Below are 22,754 nucleotides of genomic sequence, written 5' to 3'. Positions count from 1 at the left end.
CCCTCCAGCGGAGACAGGTGGCTGAACGGGCCCCTCGGACCCTCCAGCGGAGACAGGAGGCTGAACGGGCCCCTCGGGCCCTTCAGCGGAGACGAGGAGGTGCTGGCCGGGCTCACTGGAACCCCCAGCGGACGAGGTAGATGGCGGCGTGGGAGCCGCGGAGTCCTGGATGAGCTCATCCGAGCTTCCAGCAGGAGCTGATGTAGAGCCAGAGAGGTTTGGGACCCCTGGCTGAATGTTAAGCCGAACAGAAGACCGTATTGCTATCGGGGACTGGGCCAATGGTTCAGGTGCGAGCTGAGCTACTGGAGATGCGGATGAGAGTGGGAGCTGAGCTACTGATGGTGGTGAAGTAGATAACTGCACGGGAGACTGAACTGAGGGCGTCTGCACTGGCACAGGGGACTGAACTGATGTCTGTTGTAACGGAGGTGGTGAGAGTGGAGTAGGCAGTGGAGTTGATGACTTCACAGGAGAATGAACCAGAGGTGAGTGCACAGGAGACTGAGCTAGAGGTGGTAGTGATAGTTGAGGGGAAAGTGGAGCTGGTGATTGAGTGGATGACTGTGCTAAAGGAGGCTGCACTGGGGACACTGGAGACTGCACTGGGGAAAGCAGAGCTGCAGGAGACTGCGCTAGAGACTGCAGTGATGGTTGTAGTGGAGGTGTGACGGGTGGAGGAGTGGCTGAAGTGGCTGCGGGTCGGGCGGCTAACGGCTCAGCTACAGAGTGTATTAATGGCAGGGTTATGGGTCGAATGACTGACTGAGGGGCATCCTGTGCAGCTGAGTGCAATGATGGGTGTGGGAGCGGATGTAGGACAGGTGGCAGTGTCAGTTCCCCTGGGCCTACAACGCAGTTGAAAGGTGCAGGCCCCTGCTGGACACCAGTCGCTCCCACCTGAGGAGTAGGTACAGGTGCAGAGACTGGCTGGGTCCTGGCGGGCCCCACCTCAGCGGTTGGCACAGATTTCGGCAGGGACTGGGCGGCTGCTGTCCCCACCCGAGGAGCCGATACGGGTGCAGGGACCAGCAGAGCCTCAGTTGACCCGGAAACCGGAACAGGGACCAGCTGGGCGCCAGCCCCCCTCACCTGGGGAATTGAGACAGGTGCAGGTGAGTGCTGGGCCGCAGCTATCCCTAGAACACAAGGGGCCTGGGAGGCGGGCCTAGAAAGAACAGTCTGCAAGAGATCGATTCCCTGCCCTGAGTGAGCGGATGAGGAACAGCGCTCTGACTTCGTAGCGTTAAGTGTACTAAAGCTGTAGCTTACAGGCACTAATGCATCACCGTCAGTGTGTACAGACTCTAGAGAAATGTGATCAGCTGATGCACCAACAGTCTTAGAGCTTCTTTCTTCGGAGCTAACCGTACTTATACTGACAGAGGAGGGGTTAATAGCCGATGTAAACATAGGTCTGTGCACCGGAGAGGCAGATGAAACAAAGTCTTTTACCACCGGATCGCCGGAAGCAGTAAACCTAGGGTAAACAGTGGTGGGTGTAGAGCCCCCTGACTCAAGAACATTTGAATCAGTACATACGTCAGAATGGACAATCCCCGGGGGTGATGGCTCAGAAGCAACGAGCTGGAGTCGAGCTCTCACAGGAACATTTACAGTCTTGGATTTTACTGTTTTACCATCTAAGGGGGCAGGTAGTAAAGCCCCAGGGGTGAGCTTAACTGCAAAACAATCATCCTCAGCAGACACACAGGTAAAGGGCACAGAAACAGGTGTCTCTAACTCAGGAAATGCTGACTTCGAGTTTTTAGACCTAGGAAACACTAGCGGAGGATGATCTTTCTCGAATATGAGTCCAAACGTAGGAGAAACTGTCTCTGAGTTGACCCTCCGGGCAGTACAATGGTTCATAAGAAGTTCGGGTTCAGATTCAACGTTTACAGACCGTGAGCCTTTAGCGTCTACGGCAAGAGTCACAGAGTTTGCATTCCTGCATTCAGAGTAGTGAGAACTAGCCTCAGAGCGAACAGAGAAAGTGTATTTGTCACTCACCCCAGCCGGCTGCCCAGTAGTCCCGGAATCCGACTGAGGAGAGGACCGGCGACGGCGTCTCCTCCTTAATGAGGGAACGGAGGTGACGGGGGAAACCGGTGATGATGCGGGGGTGACGGTCTCCTCTTCATCATCCGACCACATCGCTGCTAGGAGAGCAGCGGGAGAGCGACGGTCAGAGCTGAGAGGGGATGGAGAAGGGCTCTGCGGCAGCGGCGCCAAAAAACCCTCTCGTTTTAGCAGCTGCTGTTGCGACACCGAGAGCCCCGTCTGCTGCTGCGGTACCGTCGCGGCGAGCTTAGTTTGCTGCTGCTGCGGCGGCTGATGGGCGGAGATCTCCGTCTGCAGTCGCTGTGGCGTGGAATCCCGGGAACGGACACTGTCTGCCAGCTCACGGGCTTGTAATGCCTCCTTAGCTCGGCTCAATTCGTCGATAAAGCCTTCATAGCAGGTGAGCTGCTGAAGGAAAGGGTTTCCCTCGATTATTGCCTTTATGGCGTTAAGTCCGACGGAAATTGTCCGTGAGTCCGAGGCGTGGGTTATTCGTTGCACCAGACTCTGTACACGGAGAATATCTCCCTCACGGGCGGAGCCTGCTGGGTCCATTACGTGGTTGCGTCGTTCTGTCATGCGGCGGCTGTGTGAAGGAAAGAGAGGACCCAAATGCACGGCTCTAGACACACGGGGATGAACTCAAAGGCCGGTCTTTATTAACAGGAACATAAGAAGTCATACAAAACTATACTGGGAGCAACTAAAAGCTGAGGCGCTGGGAAGACACGGAAAATGCACACAACCTAGAGGGACGACGCAACACAGAACAAAGGGACACTCTGACATAAATACACAGAAGGTAACGAGGGAAGTGGGAACACACGGGGAACACAGCTGAAGACAATTACTCATGGCCGAGCAGGGAGGACACGAAACTGACGATACTGACACCAAGATGTGGACCTTAAACACAACACAGTACACAGAGATGAGCACGGAGAGAGAGAGGCAGAGAGAGAGGCAGAGAAGAAGGATGAATACGAGGGGATGAGGAGAACACAGAACACATAGGATGGGAACACGGTACCAGAGCAAACACCACAATAAAAACATGGACACAGAGGGAATCCAAATACCAAACCAAACAATCCAATGGACATAAGAAACAAAATACAAAACTACAGAAAAACTAAGAACACTGGGTCAAAATGACCCAGGACCATGACACTTAGCAGCACCAGAAAGCAACTGTGTGCCTGCTATTGTTTACACAGTGAATAATCATTAAGTCTAACGCTAATGGTGGCAGGTGTGTCATGGTAGTTGGCACACACCTTACATTAGCCTGGGATACGTCCAAGCCATGTGCTCAATTTATAAATTTCATGCTGCTGTTTAGGGCAGGACACTTTGCTTCAAACGTCTATATTTCATAGGATGTTTGTTCTAAAGCGACACATACAGTGGGGCAAAAAAGTATTTAGTCAGCCACCGATTGTGCAAGTTCCCCCGCTTAAAATGATGACAGAGGTCAGTAATTTGCACCAGAGGTACACTTCAACTGTGAGAGACAGAATGTGAAAAAAAAATCCATGAATCCACATGGTAGGATTTGTAAAGAATTTATTCGTAAATCAGGGTGGAAAATAAGTATTTGGTCAATAACAAAAATACAACTCAATACTTTGTAACATAACCTTTGTTGGCAATAACAGAGGTCAAACGTTTACTATAGGTCTTTACCAGGTTTGCACACACAGTAGCTGGTATTTTGGCCCATTCCTCCATGCAGATCTTCTCGAGAGCAGTGATGTTTTGGGGCTGTCGCCGAGCAACACGGACTTTCAACTCCCGCCACAGATTTTCTATGGGGTTGAGGTCTGGAGACTGGCTAGGCCACTCCAGGACTTTCAAATGCTTCTTACGGAGCCACTCCTTTGTTGCCCGGGCGGTGTGTTTTGGATCATTGTCATGTTGGAAGACCCAGCCTCGTTTCATCTTCAAAGTTCTCACTGATGGAAGGAGGTTTTGGCTCAAAATCTCACAATACATGGCCCCATTCATTCTGTCCTTAACACGGATCAGTCGTCCTGTTCCCTTGGCAGAAAAACAGCCCCATAGCATGATGTTTCCACCCCCATGCTTCACAGTAGGTATGGTGTTCTTGGGATGCAACTCAGTATTCTTCTTCCTCCAAACACGACGAGTTGAGTTTATACCAAAAAGTTCTACTTTGGTTTCATCTGACCACATGACATTCTCCCAATCCTCTGCTGTATCATCCATGTGCTCTCTGGCAAACTTCAGACGGGCCTGGACATGCACTGGCTTCAGCAGCGGAACACGTCTGGCACTGCGGGATTTGATTCCCTGCCGTTGTAGTGTGTTACTGATGGTGACCTTTGTTACTTTGGTCCCAGCTCTCTGCAGGTCATTCACCAGGTCCCCCCGTGTGGTTCTGGGATCTTTGCTCACCGTTCTCATGATCATTTTGACCCCACGGGATGAGATCTTGCGTGGAGCCCCAGATCGAGGGAGATTATCAGTGGTCTTGTATGTCTTCCATTTTCTGATGATTGCTCCCACAGTTGATTTTTTCACACCAAGCTGCTTGCCTATTGTAGATTCACTCTTCCCAGTCTGGTGCAGGTCTACAATACTTTTCCTGGTGTCCTTCCACAGCTCTTTGGTCTTGGCCATGGCGGAGTTTGGAGTCTGACTTTTTGAGGCTGTGGACAGGTGTCTTTTATACAGATGATGAGTTCAAATAGGTGCCATTCATACAGGTAACGAGTGGGGGACAGAAAAGCTTCTTACAGAAGACGTTACAGGTCTGTGAGAGCCAGAGATTTTCCTTGTTTGAGGTGACCAAATACTTATTTTCCACCCTGATTTACGAATAAATTCTTTACAAATCCTACCATGTGAATTCATGGATTTTTTTTTCACATTCTGTCTCTCACAGTTGAAGTGTACCTCTGGTGCAAATTACTGACCTCTGTCATCATTTTAAGTGGGGGAACTTGCACAATCGGTGGCTGACTAAATACTTTTTTGCCCCACTGTACGCTGACAGTTTACTGACCATGTGACTCCCAGTAACAGGTCTTATTAGGGGTTTTCTTTGTATGTTTGCTTAAAGGTAATTAACTAAGTAAATTGGGTCAGACGGGGTAAAGTGGCTCTTTGTCTGACAGGTGTGTGGGCACAAATTTGGTTTAGGATGGCTGTCACACAAATATAATATATGGGCTTTGTTTTAAGAAACAAAGAATGATTTCTTAAATGTGTTCAGCACGTCACTGTGTCTGCTGAGATCATCTCAAAATGGTGACTAATGTTGATTTTTTTTTATGGCAACAGTTATTTATCAACTATAGAACTTTTGAGGTTCACACAAAGATATAAAAAACAGATTTCAGTCATACTGTGAGGACTGCAAATACTGGAAGCCAACAAGAAGCACAGCCATAGTGAGCAGGAGATGCTCTGTATCTCATTGTACATCTGTCTAGTGACAATAAAGGCACTCTATTCTATACTACTCTACTGCAAGCAGTGAGTACTTTCAATTTTACTGCTGACAGGCTAACCATTAACAGCAACTACTGTTCTCTAAACATGAAAGTGGATACCATAAACACATAAACGTATAAGACTGTGATACACATAAATATGGGCTAGTGGAGGGTCACTTGAATGAAGTGAAACTCTCTCTAGGCCCTCTCTCTTTTGGTCATACAGTAGCTTGCAGGAAGTAGATTATTATGAGCTACAGGTCAGCGCAGGCGTGGTTTGTTCAAAGGTGATTTTCATATCTGTGTTAGAAACATAAGGACAGCGTGCACAGCCTCAGGTGCTTAAATGCAGAGTCGAAGCTACTTGGTTCTCACCCACCGGTTCACCGCGACGCAACTACACCTTTTTCTGCACAGCTTTTCACTTTTGAGTAAGTGAGGTAAGACCTGCTTTTAAAACTTTAAACCAGATGATCCTTAATTTGCATTTGTATCAGTGTGGTCCTTCCTGCTGCTGTGAATGCAAACTATGGGCTTTGTAAGTTCAAATGTTATTACTGGTGCAGTTTGTTAGGTGGCAGCTGTGTGCGGACAGGGATAGGACTCAAGGTGCAGACTCCGGAGACAGTCGTGAACTCAAAATGGCTTTAATGTGATACTCAAAATATAACATAACTGGAAAAACTCAAAATAAACTTAAACTGGAGGAATGACAGAACACACAGCAAGGTAAACGGTAGATCGCGACACGGACACAGAGAAACACAGGGCTTAAATACACAGAAGGAGCAATCAGGGAATGAACACACTGAGATAAGACACAGACCTTCAAAGTAAAACAGGAAACACATAACACAGACTCACATGCAGGCACTACAGAGGGAACAGAGATGTGGGACCAGGGCAGACACAAACACTGACTGAACACGGGGATATAGGAACTAAGGATACACAGAGACGCGAACTAGACAAGGGGATACAGGTGATAGAAAGACAGAGCAACTAAAGAAGACAGAGACATAAACCATAAGACAGAACTCAAAGAAACCAAAGACTAGAAAGTATAAATAATATAATAAACTCAAAAAACCTGGGTCAACGACCCAGGCATCCTAACACAGTTGACCTTACAAGGTATTGTTTATGCATGAAGATATTATATTTTTAAGACTATCATAAAAAAAGTGTTTATAGCAGAATTTGTTTACATTTTTAGACACTAACAAAAGAGAAGCCCCTGAAAAAGAATGAATGTTAAAGGTATACTTTTAAATTTTTCCATTCAGGGTGCAAATAAGGTCCAACATAATGAAAACCTTTACATTTTACATATATTTTTAATGTTTGGAACAATATAACATAATAATTAATATAAAAGCCTTTAACCTTGTTTTCCTGACAAAAAAGTTCTCAAAAATGCCTAATTATTATTAGTATTATAATGTTAATAATAATCTTGTTGTAAACTATGTTTCATAATAGTTGGGCGAACCGCAATTTGCAATAATTTCACATGAACTATCTAAAGTTTGAACTCATTTTTGCTCTTTTTCAGCGAGCTGCAAATATGATTTTATGCACCATAATGGAATTATCTTTTTCCATCATACTGTAGCTCATTATATTTATTTAAAATATGTATCATTTGTGTCATGACTTCCCATTTTGAAATGCCATTCCCACACCCTTGATCTATACCCAACCTAAATAGGTAGTGCTGCGTTCTTTAATCTCTTATATTTTCTGGATTTTTAATGCAAAATTCTTGTAAACAGTTCAAAAACTGCAGTGATGCCTCCTCCCGGTGTATGCTTGAACATCATAGAGGCCCGCTACAAGAAGGACGGTTTCGGAAAATTCACCAAGCCCCAGAAGTTCTTGGGCCAAGACTACGAGCAGTTGAAACAGTACTGCCTCACAAGAGGAGTAAGCTTCATTGATGAGACATTTCTACCTGACAGAAGGTCCATTGGTCAAGAGATACTACGCCATGGCATACTGAGCCCTTCTGAACTGGCCTGTGTGGAGTGGCGGCGACCAGCAGTGAGTGTAATTTTGTAAAGCTAAACTGCTCAGCTGATTATAAAAAGAGCAATTCAGTTTTAGTACTTTCACTGCATTTAGATTGAGTCTCACTACACGAAGAATTTCTTATTCTACGGTTCAAAAACAGCACAGTCAGGTTTCTGGTTTAGTTTGTCAGAGCTCGACACAGATACAGTGGGGCAAAAAAGTATTTAGTCAGCCACCGATTGTGCAAGTTCCCCCACCTAAAATGATGACAGAGGTCAGTAATTTGCACCAGAGGTACACTTCAACTGTGAGAGACAGAATGTGAAAAAAAAAAAATCCATGAATCCACATGGTAGGATTTGTAAAGAATTTATTCGTAAATCAGGGTGGAAAATAAGTATTTGGTCAATAACAAAAATACAATACTTTGTAACATAACCTTTGTTGGCAATAACAGAGGTCAAACGTTTACTATAGGTCTTTACCAGGTTTGCACACACAGTAGCTGGTATTTTGGCCCATTCCTCTATGCAGATCTTCTCGAGAGCAGTGATGTTTTGGGGCTGTCGCCGAGCAACACGGACTTTCAACTCCCGCCACAGATTTTCTATGGGGTTGAGGTCTGGAGACTGGCTAGGCCACTCCAGGACTTTCAAATGCTTCTTACGTAGCCACTCCTTTGTTGCCCGGGCGGTGTGTTTTGGATCATTGTCATGTTGGAAGACCCAGCCTCGTTTCATCTTCAAAGTTCTCACTGATGGAAGGAGGTTTTGGCTCAAAATCTCACGATACATGGCCCCATTCATTCTGTCCTTAACACGGATCAGTCGTCCTGTCCCCTTGGCAGAAAAACAGCCCCATAGCATGATGTTTCCACCCCCATGCTACACAGTAGGTATGGTGTTCTTGGGATGCAACTCAGTATTCTTCTTCCTCCAAACACGACGAGTTGAGTTTATACCAAAAAGTTCTACTTTAGTTTCATCTGACCACATGACATTCTCCCAATCCTCTGCTGTATCATCCATGTGCTCTCTGGCAAACTTCAGACGGGCCTGGACATGCACTGGCTTCAGCAGCGGAACACGTCTGGCACTGCGGGATTTGATTCCCTGCCGTTGTAGTGTGTTACTGATGGTGACCTTTGTTACTTTGGTCCCAGCTCTCTGCAGGTCATTCACCAGGTCCCCCCGTGTGGTTCTGGGATCTTTGCTCACCGTTCTCATGATCATTTTGACCCCACGGGATGAGATCTTGTGTGGAGCCCCAGATCGAGGGAGATTATCAGTGGTCTTGTATGTCTTCCATTTTCTGATGATTGCTCCCACAGTTGATTTTTTCACACCAAGCTGCTTGCCTATTGTAGATTCACTCTTCCCAGTCTGGTGCAGGTCTACAATACTTTTCCTGGTGTCCTTCGAAAGCTCTTTGGTCTTGGCCATGACGGAGTTTGGAGTCTGACTGTTTGAGGCTGTGGACAGGTGTCTTTTATACAGATGATGAGTTCAAACAGGTGCCATTCATACAGGTAACGAGTGGGGGACAGAAAAGCTTCTTACAGAAGACGTTACAGGTCTGTGAGAGCCAGAGATTTTCCTTGTTTGAGGTGACCAAATACTTATTTTCCACCCTAATTTACGAATAAATTCTTTACAAATCCTACCATGTGAATTCATGGATTTTTTTTTCACATTCTGTCTCTCACAGTTGAAGTGTACCTCTAGTGCAAATTACTGACCTCTGTCATCATTTTAAGTGGGGGAACTTGCACAATCGGTGGCTGACTAAATACTTTTTTGCCCCACTGTATTTGATACACTGCAGCTTTAAGTACAAGTACCTTCTCTTATACTTTCCAAAAACAGATTTCAGGTATGCTTTTTTGTTTGGTTCAACGAAACAACAGTCTTCAACATGCTATTGTGACTCTTAAAATAATTGAAAGATTATTTCAGTGTGGATGAATAAATGCACATTTTTGTGAAGGATACACTAAAAGGAAATGTGCATTCTTTCCTTTAACACTTCCAGAACTTTACTTCCTGATCAGCACTCTCCCTTTTTCAGGAAATTGTTCGTTTTCCAGTCTTAGTACTTGACGGAGTCTCCAGGTTTGATTTTGGTCAAGGGAAACTAGGTAGGGAAATGTCTTCATGAATATATTTATTGTTCTCCTCACCTGATTTCCTGTGGTAACCCTGAGAATATTTTTGAACAGGAAACTGCTGGTTTCTTGCGTCAATCGGAGCGCTGACGTTCCAGAAATCCATTTTCGCAGAAGTTGTCCCGCTTGAACAACGATTTGATGAGAACTACTGTGGGATTTTTCACTTCAGGGTAAACACCAACATGTAACAACACAAAATATTTTTATTGATCACTACTTGTGTTCAATAAAAACACACCTGTCAAAAATACTTAGTGATTTATTTAGTTATTTTTGAGATATTCCTTTTTGTTTGTATTTTAACCACAGCAGAATAAACTAGTTAAAAAGCATGTGCTATGGGTTTAAAATTTTTTTTACTGCTTATATTTTATTTTAACACATTTTCATGTTGAAACTAAACTGTGTGTAACGTAAATGCAGAATCCTGCAACTTTTAGGGTCACAGGAGAGGAAATAAATTGCTGGATATGCATTTTCCTAAATATCAGATTGGCCTGAAAGGGAACAAAATTCCCGGCCCGAATCATCTTTTCATCTATCATCACTTTTACAGACCGAGGTCGAGCGCCAACACGCTACAAGACTTTTTTTTTTTTAAATAATAAATCAAGAGTGACATGCTAGATTCTTTTTTCCCCCCAGTTCTGGAGATTTGGGCAGTGGGAGGATGTGGTCATTGATGACAAACTACCAACAATCAATGGCAGACTAATCTTTGTTCATTCCAAAAACCAAAATGAATTCTGGCCTGCTCTCCTGGAGAAAGCCTATGCTAAGTATGCAATCTTAATCTTAGACATAATGAGAGTTGAAGGTGTGATTTCTCTAAATATTAAAAAACTGTATTATCCTGTCAGGGTTTGTGGTTCCTACTCCGACATGATTGCTGGAACTCCTTCAGAGGCTATGATGGACTTCACCGGTGGCGTTCACATTAACATCGAGCTGTCACAACCGAGTCCAAGCCTGTGGGGGCTGATCTGCAGAGCTGGCAAATCAAACACACTGATGGGCTGTGGTACACCTCCCAGGGTAAGTAGAACTACACCACACAGAAGCACCAGCATTGGCTTAATGTCCCTGATACTTCTGCTGCCCTATACTCACTCATACAGGACTTGTTTTTATACTTTCATTTTGATCTCACTAAACACCTATAAAGTTTTATAACTGTATCCGGCGCAGTTTTGGTATCATTTTGTCAGAATCTACCTAGAGACAGAGGTTTAAACATCTGCCAAAGCAGCTAAAAAGACCTTAGTCATGGTTATAAGCTTTTATTACAGTCACTTTATAAATGCCGCTATAAAACGACTGTTTGTAACACTTATAACATGGTCTTGACATTACCCAAGGATAAAGTTCATTGGCAAGGCAGGGATGGCTCTGTGTGTGCTATAGACAGAGAATCAAGACTCAAATGCTGGAAAACCTTTGCTTACATGAGCCAGTTTGATATAAATGAATGGGTCCTGTTTTAAGACACCAAAGCTGCTTTTGTTCAGTTATTGTGCGTACTCATGCCAGTCTGACATTTAGTATATATTTAACTCTGCAAGGAAATAACATTTTGAAAAACATCTGAGCAAAGTAGTGTCGAATTTAGCCACAAGCAAACAATTTCACAGTCACTTGCACACGTAAAATGATTTATTGGCTTCATCATCATCAACAGAAGTTGATGTTCTTAATGTATAATATTCTACTTTACTAGTGGCAAATGCTTTTGTCTTGTAGGAGACATCTGGTAACGAAATATTACCAAATGGACTGGTTGCAGGCCATGCATACACTGTGACAGGTATCAAAGAGGTAAAGATTTGTACTGGAAATAGAAAAAAAATCAAATGATACTTAAAATTAACAAAAAAAAATGGTGGTTTGCGGTCAGATGATGAGTCGAGGAAAAATCGTATACCTTGTGCGTTTGTGGAATCCCTGGGGTAAAGGAGAGTGGAAAGGAGACTGGAGTGATCGGTAAGTCAGACTCACACTCATGGCTCTCAACTTAAAAGATGGAAAGCAAATCAATGTCAAAACCTATGTGGTAGCCTTCTATCTAGTGTAAAGATTATATTTCAAGTATGGCTGTGGACACATGCAGGAGAGCTTTTCTGAACTCCCTTTGAATATTCAAAAGAATTTTGAAAAGCTGTCTCTTTGTCTAAATAAAATGACAAATTTTCTTTGAGGTCTCCTCTGTGGCAAACTGTGAGTCCTGAAGACCGTGAAATGTGCCTTTCAGTGGCTGATGATGGAGAGTTTTGGTAAGAAAACTTGTGAAATTAAAAAACAAAAAACCAAACACAAAATACAAACACTTTTTGCATTGTACCCTAACAGCCCATCCAGATGTAAAACAAGTAATCTCAAAATTCATCTGATTTTTACAGGATGACCTTTGAAGATTTCTGTAAGTTCTACGCAGATATTGACATCTGCGGGCTGTCTCCTGACTTCTTTAATGAAAGTGACTCTAGTCAGTGGACGACCTCTGTGTATGAGGGCCGATGGGTTGCAGGAACCACTGCTGGAGGTTGCCTTAATTACAGAGGTATTAAATCTCATTGCAAATGCGTTGAAACATTAAATACATACAGTATCAGTTGAAAGTTTTAGAACACCCCAATTTTATTTATTTTTTGTGAAAATTATGCATTTTACTGTCTCATTGCACTCTGAAATGAAAACATTGTACAAATAAGCAGTTGGAGTTAAAAAAATAAATCATGGAATCAATTTAGAGACCAAAATGTACTATCAACTTTGACTCTTCAAAGTAGCCACCGTTGGCAGATACAAAGCGCTTTGAGTGCTCCAGGAGAGAAAAGCTCTATATAAGAATCAGTCCAATAACCATTTACCATAGAACAGCTGGACACACCTGTGTCATTCGTTCTACAATAGAAATCAAATATTATTCTGAAAGTTCTTCCCATATCTGTTGCAGAAGTTCCCATAAATGTGTGGCACTTGTAGGTTGCTTTGCTTTCACTCTTCTGTCCAGTTCATCCCAAACCAGCTCGATGGGATTTAATTCTGGAGACTGTGCTGGACACTCCATGTTTTCAAGCTTATCTTGTTCTTTTTTTCCTGAGGTAGTTGTGGCATAGCTTGGATTTATGTTTTGGTTCATTATCTTGCTGTAGGATGAACACCTGAACAACTAGGTGCATACTAGAGGGTATTGCATGGCGCTGCAGATTGCTTTGGTAGCTGTTTTGGTTTAGGGTGCCTCTCACTATGTACAAGTCACCCACCCTGGATCCAGCAAAACAGCCTGAGACCATCACACTTCCTCTTCCATGTTTGACAGTTGATGCCACACACTGTGGAACCATTCTTCCCCTACTTGAGTACAAAGATCCTGCATGGTGAACCGAAGAGTTCAAATTTTGATTCATCAGTCCACAATACCTTCTTCCAGTCTTCAGTAGTCCAGTGGCGATGTTTCATGGCCCAGGCAAGCCTCTTTGTCTTATTCTGATGTCTTAGCATTGTCCTGTCAAACCTGCAGCTCGAAGTCTTCTCTTCACAGTTGAAACTGAGACTTGCTTACTATGACCACTATTAAACTGTGCTTGAAGCTGTTGTCCTGTGAGCCACGTAGTTTCTCAGAAACGTGTCCTCTGAGTTATTTGAGGTGGCTGTAGCTCAGGTGGCAGAGCAGGTCAGCCACTAATCAGAAGGTCGGTGGTTCGATCCCAGGCTGCATCCTGGCTGCATGCCAAATATCCTTGGGCAAGATACTAACCATGTTTGCCTACTGGTGGTGGTCAGAGGGCCCGGTGGCGCCTGTGTCCGGCAGCCTTGCCTCTGTCAGTGTGCCCCAGGGCAGCTGTGGCTACAATGTAGCTTGCTATCGCCAGTGTGTGAATGGGTGAATGACTGAATGTAGTGTAAAGCGCTTTGGGGTCCTATGGGCTAGAAAAGCGCTATACAAATGCAGGCCATTTACCATTTGTGGCTTTGGGTCTGCCAGACCTCTTCCTGTCAGAGTTTGCTCCAGTTTCTGAGTGCCTTTTGATGGGGAAGAAAACAGTACTCACTGTCATGAAATGTTTCTCCGACTGAAAACGCTTCGTCCAGATGAACAGAATCAATTTTTCAGGATACATTTTTAAGCGTTATGATGGTCTGTCTCGCTTCCATTGTTAATTGCATTTTTCTGGCCATTTTTGTAGCAACGCAGTGCTTTCTGCAGTACAGTACTGTTCAACTGATCACAAGGGTATGGTACCACAGTGTGTTTTATACTGCTTTTATGCAGACAGAGGGGGTTGGAAGGAATCCAGAAAAGTTGGAACCCATGTAGGAATCAGTAATTGAAGTTTTCAAAGCTTGATCAACCTCCATTGTCCCAGCACAGCTTTTAATTGCTAACCCATTTTGTGTTCCATGAAAAAGGCCTTTGTGTATAATTCCAAAAATGTACATTAATTTGGGTAACCACGCCATTTAAAAAAAAATCTTATTTATTTATCTTTTTTACCTCCGGTAGTTCACTTACCTTTGTACCATTTCAAGCTATTCACTGGACTTGAATGACTTGAATTGCAATAAATAATTGGGAAAATTGGGATGTTCTAAAACTTTTGACCGAGAGTGTATACTAGAAAGAATGTACCGAAATAAGCACAAATTGGTAAAGCACGAACACATACATGTAGTGTTTGTGTGATTTTAATATTTAACAGATTCACATTTAAGATTTTTATGAACCTCGGTTTCTTTATCCATCTTATTATATTTGATGAAATAGACAATTAAAAGAGATAAAAGAGTCCTGAAGGTCATAGGTGCTATGTAGGAATTTATTTCAGCAATTATTAAATAAGATTATTCTTTTAGTCTTGATGCGGACCCTAAAATTAACAATGGGTCCAATAGGGCAACAAGTTCTTTAGTTAGTGTAGTTAGTATTAAGGTCATTGCTTATTTTTTTTTTAGTTTAACATAACTCTGTTATGTTAAACTAAAAAAAATGTGAATGCAAATTTCAGCTATTTTTTCCAAGTATTGTAGGTATTAAAATTCTGTAACCAGTAGTAAAAAATATGTTACAATATTAAAAGCCCAAATATGGTAACATAGATTTTTCTTGTGAATGGAAAGAATAAGTTGGACATCCATAACAATACAGACCCATAAACAGAGTTGTAAAGTCTTTTCCACAGTATATTATCTATATAGCTCATTTAATTGCATGACTTTGTCATTTATTAAACAAAAGTTCAGTGAACCTTTCACCCACCTGACCTGGACTATTTAACCAGCCTTGCTTTCAGGTTCATTTTTGAACTTTCATTTTTTTGTGTCCAGCAAATAAACCATGTTTTTTATTTGCTTTCTAGACAGTTTCTGGACTAATCCACAGTGTCGTTTCAAAATTTGCGGTGGATACTCAGAGAAAGACGGTGATAAAAACATAATGGTGTCTCTCATGCAAAAGCCCGAAAAAAGGAACAGACACCTGGCGCAAAACCTCCACATTGGGTTTTTCATATTTGAGGTAAACATTACTCTTTGCTGCCTAATATGGAAATGTCATGACACTTTTATGTTTTGAATCGTTTCCAAGTTGCAAAGGTATTGCACATCAGGATGGTGATAAGGATAACCTCAACTTGAAGGCTACACTGCTATTCCTTCAATGATTAAACCTTTGGCTCAGTTGTCATCATCTTTGAAGAGCATATAATCATTAGTAAAAGATGCATACAGATTTCATTAGGGTTGTATTCTGACACTAACTGAGTATATTTCTTATTCTGAACATGAACCAACTTGCACTGATTTCCTTCAAGGTGACTGAAAAAGTAAGAAACAGTTTGTATCCAGTTCCCATTTACAGATACAGCAGTCCCACTTTAAATGGTGTAAGATAACTGACATATCTACCTGCTATTTCAGTATAAGACACAGAGAGGGAAGTTTACAGAGGAGTTCTTCAAATCCCAGGCACCTGTTGCCCAAACTAAAACCTACCTGAATGCCCGTGAGGTGATGGAGTTCTTTATGTTAAAGCATGGGGAATACTTGATTGTGCCATCCACCTTCAATCCCAACGAGACAGCCTCCTTTATCCTGACCATCCACGCAAAATCAGAGACCAACTGCTAGTATGCACGCTCATTGTTTGTGCAAACACAACATTGCTAAATTGGAACAATCTGCATGAGATATATGCAAAACAGACAAGAACAAATAAATTGTGATTTTTTTCTTTCTCTGCAGTGATAATTCTGGTGATCACAAACATGAGCTTGATGAGAAGGTGGGTGTTCAACAATAAATCACGTCTGGTTGCGGTTGTGTTATATGCTAAATGATATGTAAATAGCTTTTTATTTAACACAGAATTTAATTTCTCTGTTTCAGGTCAAGGTAAAAAATCAACAAGATGATGAACAAAGGAGAGAGTTTTTCCATAAACACTCTGACAAGGTAACTTCCTGTTATTTTCTCACGAGCATACTTGACACTGTTGAGTTTACTATTTCTCTTATATAGACTGAGTTTTATCACACAGTGGAAACTTTTGTTTGTTTGATAAGATTTTTTTCATCTTTATCTAAAACTTATCTGTGAGAGGTTTGACTAACTATTATACTTCAGTGCACAAAATAAAACTGTTTGACTTCTGTATACAATGAACATAAAACGTGCTAACACGAAAGTTTAAATGCATTTCGTTACATTTGTTCTCAACTAAAAAAATCCACAACAGAACATCAGTTGTGTATAAAAGTGAGAAATTTTAAAGTGAAAGCTTAATCATCCTGATTAATTTTTTGGCTACTTTAAAGATGCACTTGTGGTTTAGTTGTCTTCTCACTGTTGGTTATTTAGTAGCAATTTAAGCTAGGATCAAAATATGCATATCTTGTATGACACATCATTATTGGGTCAGTAGGGTGAAGAAAGCTTAACTTACTGAAGAACTAAGTTGATATAAATAAGACAGAAATAAAATATGAAAATGGAAAAAGACTGTTTAAATATTAGCATTGTATAGCTCTAAATTACACATTTCTTTAAGACAAGTTCAGTGTCCATAGTAATAAAACCAAGGTACTTATAGACAAACTTTTTCTAATTTAGTGTCCTATGAAAAGTAGCAATATTTAACTGGCTAAGTAATGTTAGCCAGCTTTATTGGAAACTTTTTTTTTTTTAAATGGGTTTTAATCTGAGTTCAAATCTTTTTTGAAAGCACTTAGATGTTTCCAGACACGACAAAAATCAACGTGTAACTCACTTAATTATGAGAACTGTGAATAACAGTGGCCCTAGAATTGCACCCACATGCTGAACTAATAGCCATGCATTACTTCATGTATCCATCTTTTCCATCTAAAATAATTATTTCGGGGCAACTTGAAATAACTGGATTACAACTCGTAATATTTAGCTTGATGGGTTAGAGTTTTGCTAAAGCTAGCAAAGATTTTGTATTGTAAAAGAGAAATTACAGCAATACACAAATTAGTCAGAGTGTGTGTTTGCTAGTGTGTGTGGACAGTTTAATTTGGACGTTAACAAGTGACCGAGGCTCATAAACAGAAGTATAAGAGAAACCCTGTTTTCGTTTCCAGTATGAAGAAGTGGATGCTGAGCAGCTTCAGAGGCTTCTAAATGAAAACATCCTAAAAGGTTTGGACTTCAAGAGACTACAGCTTAAGAGCTCAAGATTTATATATTTCTGAAATATATATTTCTGTTTCATTTAGGAGACCTGAAATCTGGAGGCTTCAGTATTGACGCCTGTCGCAGCATGGTTGCATTAATGGATGTATCCTGTTGTGGTGCATGTGACATTTGTCATAGTCACTCAGACAATGCAAATAATAGATTTACATGTTCTCCACATTTTCAAACATTTGCATGCATGATCACAGCAAGTAATTTGAAAATAATATCAAAAAGTATCTTAAACAGAGTTAAACAGTCAACAATCCAGGTGAGGAAGTCCCAACAAATTCTGTTCATCTGGATGTAGCATTGAAGGATATCTCAGAGTTCTTGCCAAATAAAAGTCTTAATTTTATCTCATGTTTTTGGAAAAAGGCCAGTTAGAAAAGTCTTCACCTTGTCACTTTGAGGTTTTATGAGAGTTTCTTCATATGGTTAGCAGTCCTGTAGAGTTCACGCTTTAGTGGGTCAGCACCAGTGTTGGGAAGGTTACTTTTAAAATGTATTCCACTACAGATTACAGAATACATGCCCCAAATTGTATTTTGTAACGTATTCCGTTACGTTACTCAATGAGAGTAACGTATTCTGAATACTTTGGATTACTTAATATATTATCATGCTTTTTACAACTACATGAATGTACTATTGCAGTGCGAACTATTACTTTTACTGAAGGTTATTCACCATACTAATACCAACTAGATGTTTAAATCTTAATATAAAATGAGTAACACTAGGGTGGACATTAGGTAAGGCTGCACTTTTTGCAGCGATCTCGTATAGAAAACTATTCTGCGCTTATATAAAACAGGTCCGCGGCTCCGAACCGTAAAGGCGTAAAACCATAAAGGGACCTCTGGCTAATACGTCGGGTTCGTGTCGGGCTCGTAGCTGAAAACTAGCTTTACTTTGTTGTCTGGGTCAACTTTGCTAGTGAAAGACAGAGAGAGGCGTTGAAAGGCTGCTCCAAAGGAATTTATTGTTTCGGAGGAAAACACGAACACGATGTAAAGTCGAGTCTTAACAGCTTACTTACAGCTGGGCTCGTCAGGCACTCTTTTTGGCTGCAGTGGTTATTATTATATTTACATGCTTCCAGCTCCCGTTTCTGCTCGGTGACAGCTCGTACTTTTCCTTTTTCTTCCTCCCTCGCTCACAGACACATAACGGGTATGGCAGTCCATCCACCCTGCAGCACGGACTACACTGCCCATGAGGCTACATTCTTTAGAGCGATGACTGTAACACTCTCCCTATTGCCTTCATATTAAATCATTTTTGTGAATAATTTTTAAAAATATTTCTTCACGTCATTATGCGGGTTGCAAGTAGAGGTGACATGGACTGCGAGATTGAGACACAGACATTAGAGCCTCTTAATGCGTGTTTTGTTTGGGTTTCCACCAGCGTGGAAACCAAAAATAAAGAGGGCATAGCCTAACATATGAAACAGGAAAATACCCTCGCGTAATCCATTCATTTCGACCAAGTAACTGTATTCTGATAACACCTTTATAAACGGTAACTGTAACGGAATACAGTTAGTCATATTTTGTATTTTAAATATGTAACGGCGGTACATGTATTCCGTTACTCCCCAACACTGGTCAGCACAGCTTCTTGGCTTGTAGAGGAGCTACCCAGTTGGCCAGTACATGTTTTACTCGCACACATAGCTTTGTTGCCTTAATGTTGGGTAAAACAGACATCAATTACAGGAAAACTCAACAGTGAGGAATTTCTTCGTCTGTGGAACAAAGTTGTTACATTCAAGGTAAAGACAATGAAAATTAGGTTAAATATTTGATGCTGAAAAAAGTAAAAAAAAATTTGAACTACATGCACTGCTCTATAGTTAATTATGTATGGATAATACTTCTGCTACATTCCAATTGTGGCTTTTTTCTTTTTGTTTTCTAGGAAATTTTCTTCCGCACTGATGTTTCAAGAACCGGAACGCTGTCACTGAGAGAACTACGAAATGCATTCTTAGTTTCAGGTAGGCCTGCTTGGAATTCATTCATTCATTAATGTTCCTGAAACTACACTCTCCTGCAATCCTCTCACTGGACTTCCAAATGGCTAAGGCACACCACAACAAAAAATAGGACTGCTATTTCTTGTGACTGGGAAAAAACTTGGCAATTGATGCTTTGTGCTGGTCGTATGCAAGTAATTGCGATCACCAACTGATTGCCCAGAGCTTGCAACACCTTCAATCTCATGGCAAACATTTTCAATTGCAAAGAGATTGCTCATTTCACCTGGCGGAAGGCAACCTGTCTCCAAGGGATTATGGTGTACCTCAGATTGACTGCATCATTGTCTGACAGATTGGTGAAGGTTTGCAAATAACAGCCATGTTATTTATAAATGCAGATAAACTGCCAACAAGTTGCAATCAATCTGAGTCAGCCTCTGCTAATGACAGCAACTTGCTTTACTTTGAAAATGGACACTCGACTCAGCCGATGGCCATCTGGTTGTATTCTGGTTATCTTCCTATTAGTGCTGCCAGCGTCAATCTCGGAAAGAATAAGATAAAATATATAAATTAAAGTTAAAAAATAAAATAACTGTGCAACAAAATACACAATACACAGTATAGAACTATATAAGAATGTATGAAGAAATATAAATATATATATACACACAATAACAGCAGCTGTACAAGTATTAACTGGAAATAAAGAAATATAATGTCCAGTGTTGTGCAATCCACATTTGTAAGTGTCTTGTGCAGTGCAAATATGCCTAAAGTGATTAAGTGATGAAGTGAAAACAATGTCCAGAATGTCCAGTGTGTGTGTAAGAACTATATGTGTGGGTCAGTACTGTGTGGTGGTGTGATTGAGAGACCGTATCGCCTGCGGGAAGAAGCTCCTCCTCAGTCTCTCTGTGTTGGGCTTCAGGGAGCGGAATCGCTTTCCTGACCTCAACAGAGAGAACAGTCTGTTGTTGGGATGGCTGAGGTCCTTCACGATCTTCCTGGCCTTGGTCCAGCATCGCCTGCTGTAGATTGAGTGCAGGTCAGGGAGCTCGGAGCGGATGGTGCGCTCAGCTGACCGCACAACCCTCTGTAGAGCTCGTCTGTCCTGCATGGTGCTGTTCCCGAACCAGGTTAAGGTGTTTCCCGTCAGGATGCTCTCTATGGTGCACGAGTAAAAGTTCCTGAGCACCTTGGAGGGCAGTTGGAAGTCTCTCAAGAATCTGAGGTGGTAGAGACGCTGACGGGCCTTTTTCACCACAGTGTTGATGTGACAGGACCATGACAGGTCCTGCGTGATGTGAACTCCGAGGTATTTGAAGCTGTCCACTCTCTCCACTGGGCACTCGTTGATGACGGGGGTCTGGTAGTTCCTCTCCTGCTTAGTGCTGAAGTCCACTATCAGCTCCTTTGTCTTACTGACGTTTAGAAGGAGGTTGTTCCTCTGGCACCAGTTCTCCAGATTCCTAACCTCCTTCAGGTAGGCCGTCTCGTTGTTATCAGAGATCAGGCCCACGACGACGGTGTCGTCAGCAAACTTGATGATGGTGGTGGAGCTGGTAGTGGCCACACAGTCATGTGTACAGAGAGTACAGCAGGGGGCTCAGAACACACCCCTGGGGGCTCCAGTGCTGAGAGTGGTGTCCGCCCATCCTTACTGCCTGTGGTCTGCCAGTTAGGAAGTTGGAGATCCACTGACACATAGATGAGCTGAGTCCCAGATGCTCCAGCTTGGTGGTGAGTGTGGAGGGAATTATGGTATTAAATGCAGAGCTGTAGTCTATGAAGAGCATTTTAACATAATTCCCCCTTCTAGTGTCCAAGTGAGTGAGTGATGTGTGGAGGAGATGAGAGATGGCATCGTCTGTGGAACGATTTGGACGGTAAGCGAACTGTAGTGGGTCCAGTGTGTCTGGTAGTGAAGAAATGATGAAGTCTCTGACCAGGCGTTCAAAGCACTTCATCACTACTGAGGTGAGGGCTACAGGGCGATAGTCATTGAGAGAAGCAGGGTGGGGTTTCTTCGGGACAGGAACAATGATGGACTCTTTAAAGCATGTGGGGATCACCGACTGAGATAAAGAGATGTTGAATATCTCAGTGAACACAGGAGCTAGCTGGTATGCGCAGTCTCTGAGGATACGACCTGGGATGCCGTCTGGTCCTGCTGCTTTCCTGGTGTTCACTCTTGTTAAGGTTCAAAATATTGGGGATGGACACCAGAGGAAAAACCCACAATAACAACACTGGTCCGGTCGGGTTGAGTCAAACGATGATTTAATGATCACACACGTGGGAGATGGACACTGTATGCAGACAGTCTCAGATCTCATCTCAAAAAACACATCACCATAGTTTTATGAAATCAGGGTATTAGAACGCCCCCTCATGCGTAGTGACAGGTGTAATACAATCAATGTTGACAATTTTATTTAACACAAAGAATAACATTGTCTCCTTCCCGAGGGCAGACGCTGACTGCCCCCGTCTCCTGGAACCGTCTGTACCCTGCTAAGACACAACATGGCAGCTACAAGGACTCTTTCATTTGTTAAGACCATCAGTGTGTATTGCTCTAAATCAAGTATATAATATTAAATGAATATTGCTGGATCAGCTACTTCTACTTAAAACATATTAAAACATGACTAAGCACAAAATCACCAAGAATAACATCTTATAAGTGCTGTGTAAGCGCGTGCGGCCTTCCAAGCTCAAAGCCTTTGCCCTCCATAGATCAGCCAGACTCGCGCTGGCTGTAGCTTTTAACCTTTAATTACCTTGAGCACAACTCTAGAATAAGCAACAAACTGCAATGTGTATGGAATGATCATGGTTACATCTGCAATGGAAAATCATGTTATTATTCTGGTACCTGTAAGAAAAGATCAAACTAAAGTTATCACCATCACTGTAATGCAAAGAATAATGTAAGGTCAAAAACTTCAATTTATGCTTAATGCAAAGCTGGTTATATACTTCTAATGAACTAATAATGCCATATTAAAATAATGAATGAAAATGAGAAAAACATCCCCTCCTTATTTTACAATTCCCTCTGTTGACCTCTGGAGAATCCAGAGGTCACAAACAGTTGTGTCCCTCCTTGGCCTACACATTCAGTTCCACATGCATCATTGGCATCATGGACATTGGAGTAATGACTCCAGGGTCCACTGCCCTCACAGACATACTTTTGAACATTCTTCTGGCACAAGGGATGAGACAACAACAAATAACCATAATACCCACCACAACAGATAAAGAAAACATGACCGAAGCGATAACCCCCTTCCACCGTCCGAACACTGAGGTCAGCCAGCCTTCCAACGGACTATCAACACCGGAGTGATCATGCATA

The 22,754-nt window shown here is 42.2% G+C and overlaps 1 protein-coding gene across 1 annotated transcript in view; it reads left to right on the top strand.

Annotated features, from left to right (window-relative positions):
• Nucleotides 1-5,884: 5,884 nt before the first annotated feature.
• The window catches only part of LOC113012482 (calpain-9-like), a 31,356-nt gene continuing 14,486 nt past the window's right edge, over nt 5,885-22,754 (top strand). Inside the window, exons 1-19 of the mRNA XM_026152721.1 lie at nt 5,885-5,965; nt 7,301-7,568; nt 9,606-9,675; nt 9,757-9,875; nt 10,351-10,484; nt 10,566-10,740; nt 11,446-11,520; nt 11,600-11,685; nt 11,901-11,975; nt 12,102-12,262; nt 15,063-15,220; nt 15,516-15,527; nt 15,622-15,830; nt 15,946-15,985; nt 16,090-16,155; nt 17,307-17,364; nt 17,442-17,503; nt 19,112-19,180; nt 19,327-19,405. Coding sequence (XP_026008506.1) covers nt 7,317-7,568; nt 9,606-9,675; nt 9,757-9,875; nt 10,351-10,484; nt 10,566-10,740; nt 11,446-11,520; nt 11,600-11,685; nt 11,901-11,975; nt 12,102-12,262; nt 15,063-15,220; nt 15,516-15,527; nt 15,622-15,830; nt 15,946-15,985; nt 16,090-16,155; nt 17,307-17,364; nt 17,442-17,503; nt 19,112-19,180; nt 19,327-19,405 — 1,900 coding nt within the window. The 5' untranslated portion in view covers nt 5,885-5,965; nt 7,301-7,316. The remainder of the gene's footprint in view (nt 5,966-7,300; nt 7,569-9,605; nt 9,676-9,756; nt 9,876-10,350; nt 10,485-10,565; nt 10,741-11,445; nt 11,521-11,599; nt 11,686-11,900; nt 11,976-12,101; nt 12,263-15,062; nt 15,221-15,515; nt 15,528-15,621; nt 15,831-15,945; nt 15,986-16,089; nt 16,156-17,306; nt 17,365-17,441; nt 17,504-19,111; nt 19,181-19,326; nt 19,406-22,754) is intronic.

The sequence above is a fragment of the Astatotilapia calliptera genome, chromosome 19 (assembly GCF_900246225.1).
Source record: "Astatotilapia calliptera chromosome 19, fAstCal1.2, whole genome shotgun sequence".
Classification (NCBI taxonomy): Eukaryota; Metazoa; Chordata; class Actinopteri; order Cichliformes; family Cichlidae; genus Astatotilapia; species Astatotilapia calliptera.
Note: the sequence above shows the minus strand (reverse complement) of the source record. Positions and strands in the feature narration are given on the sequence as shown.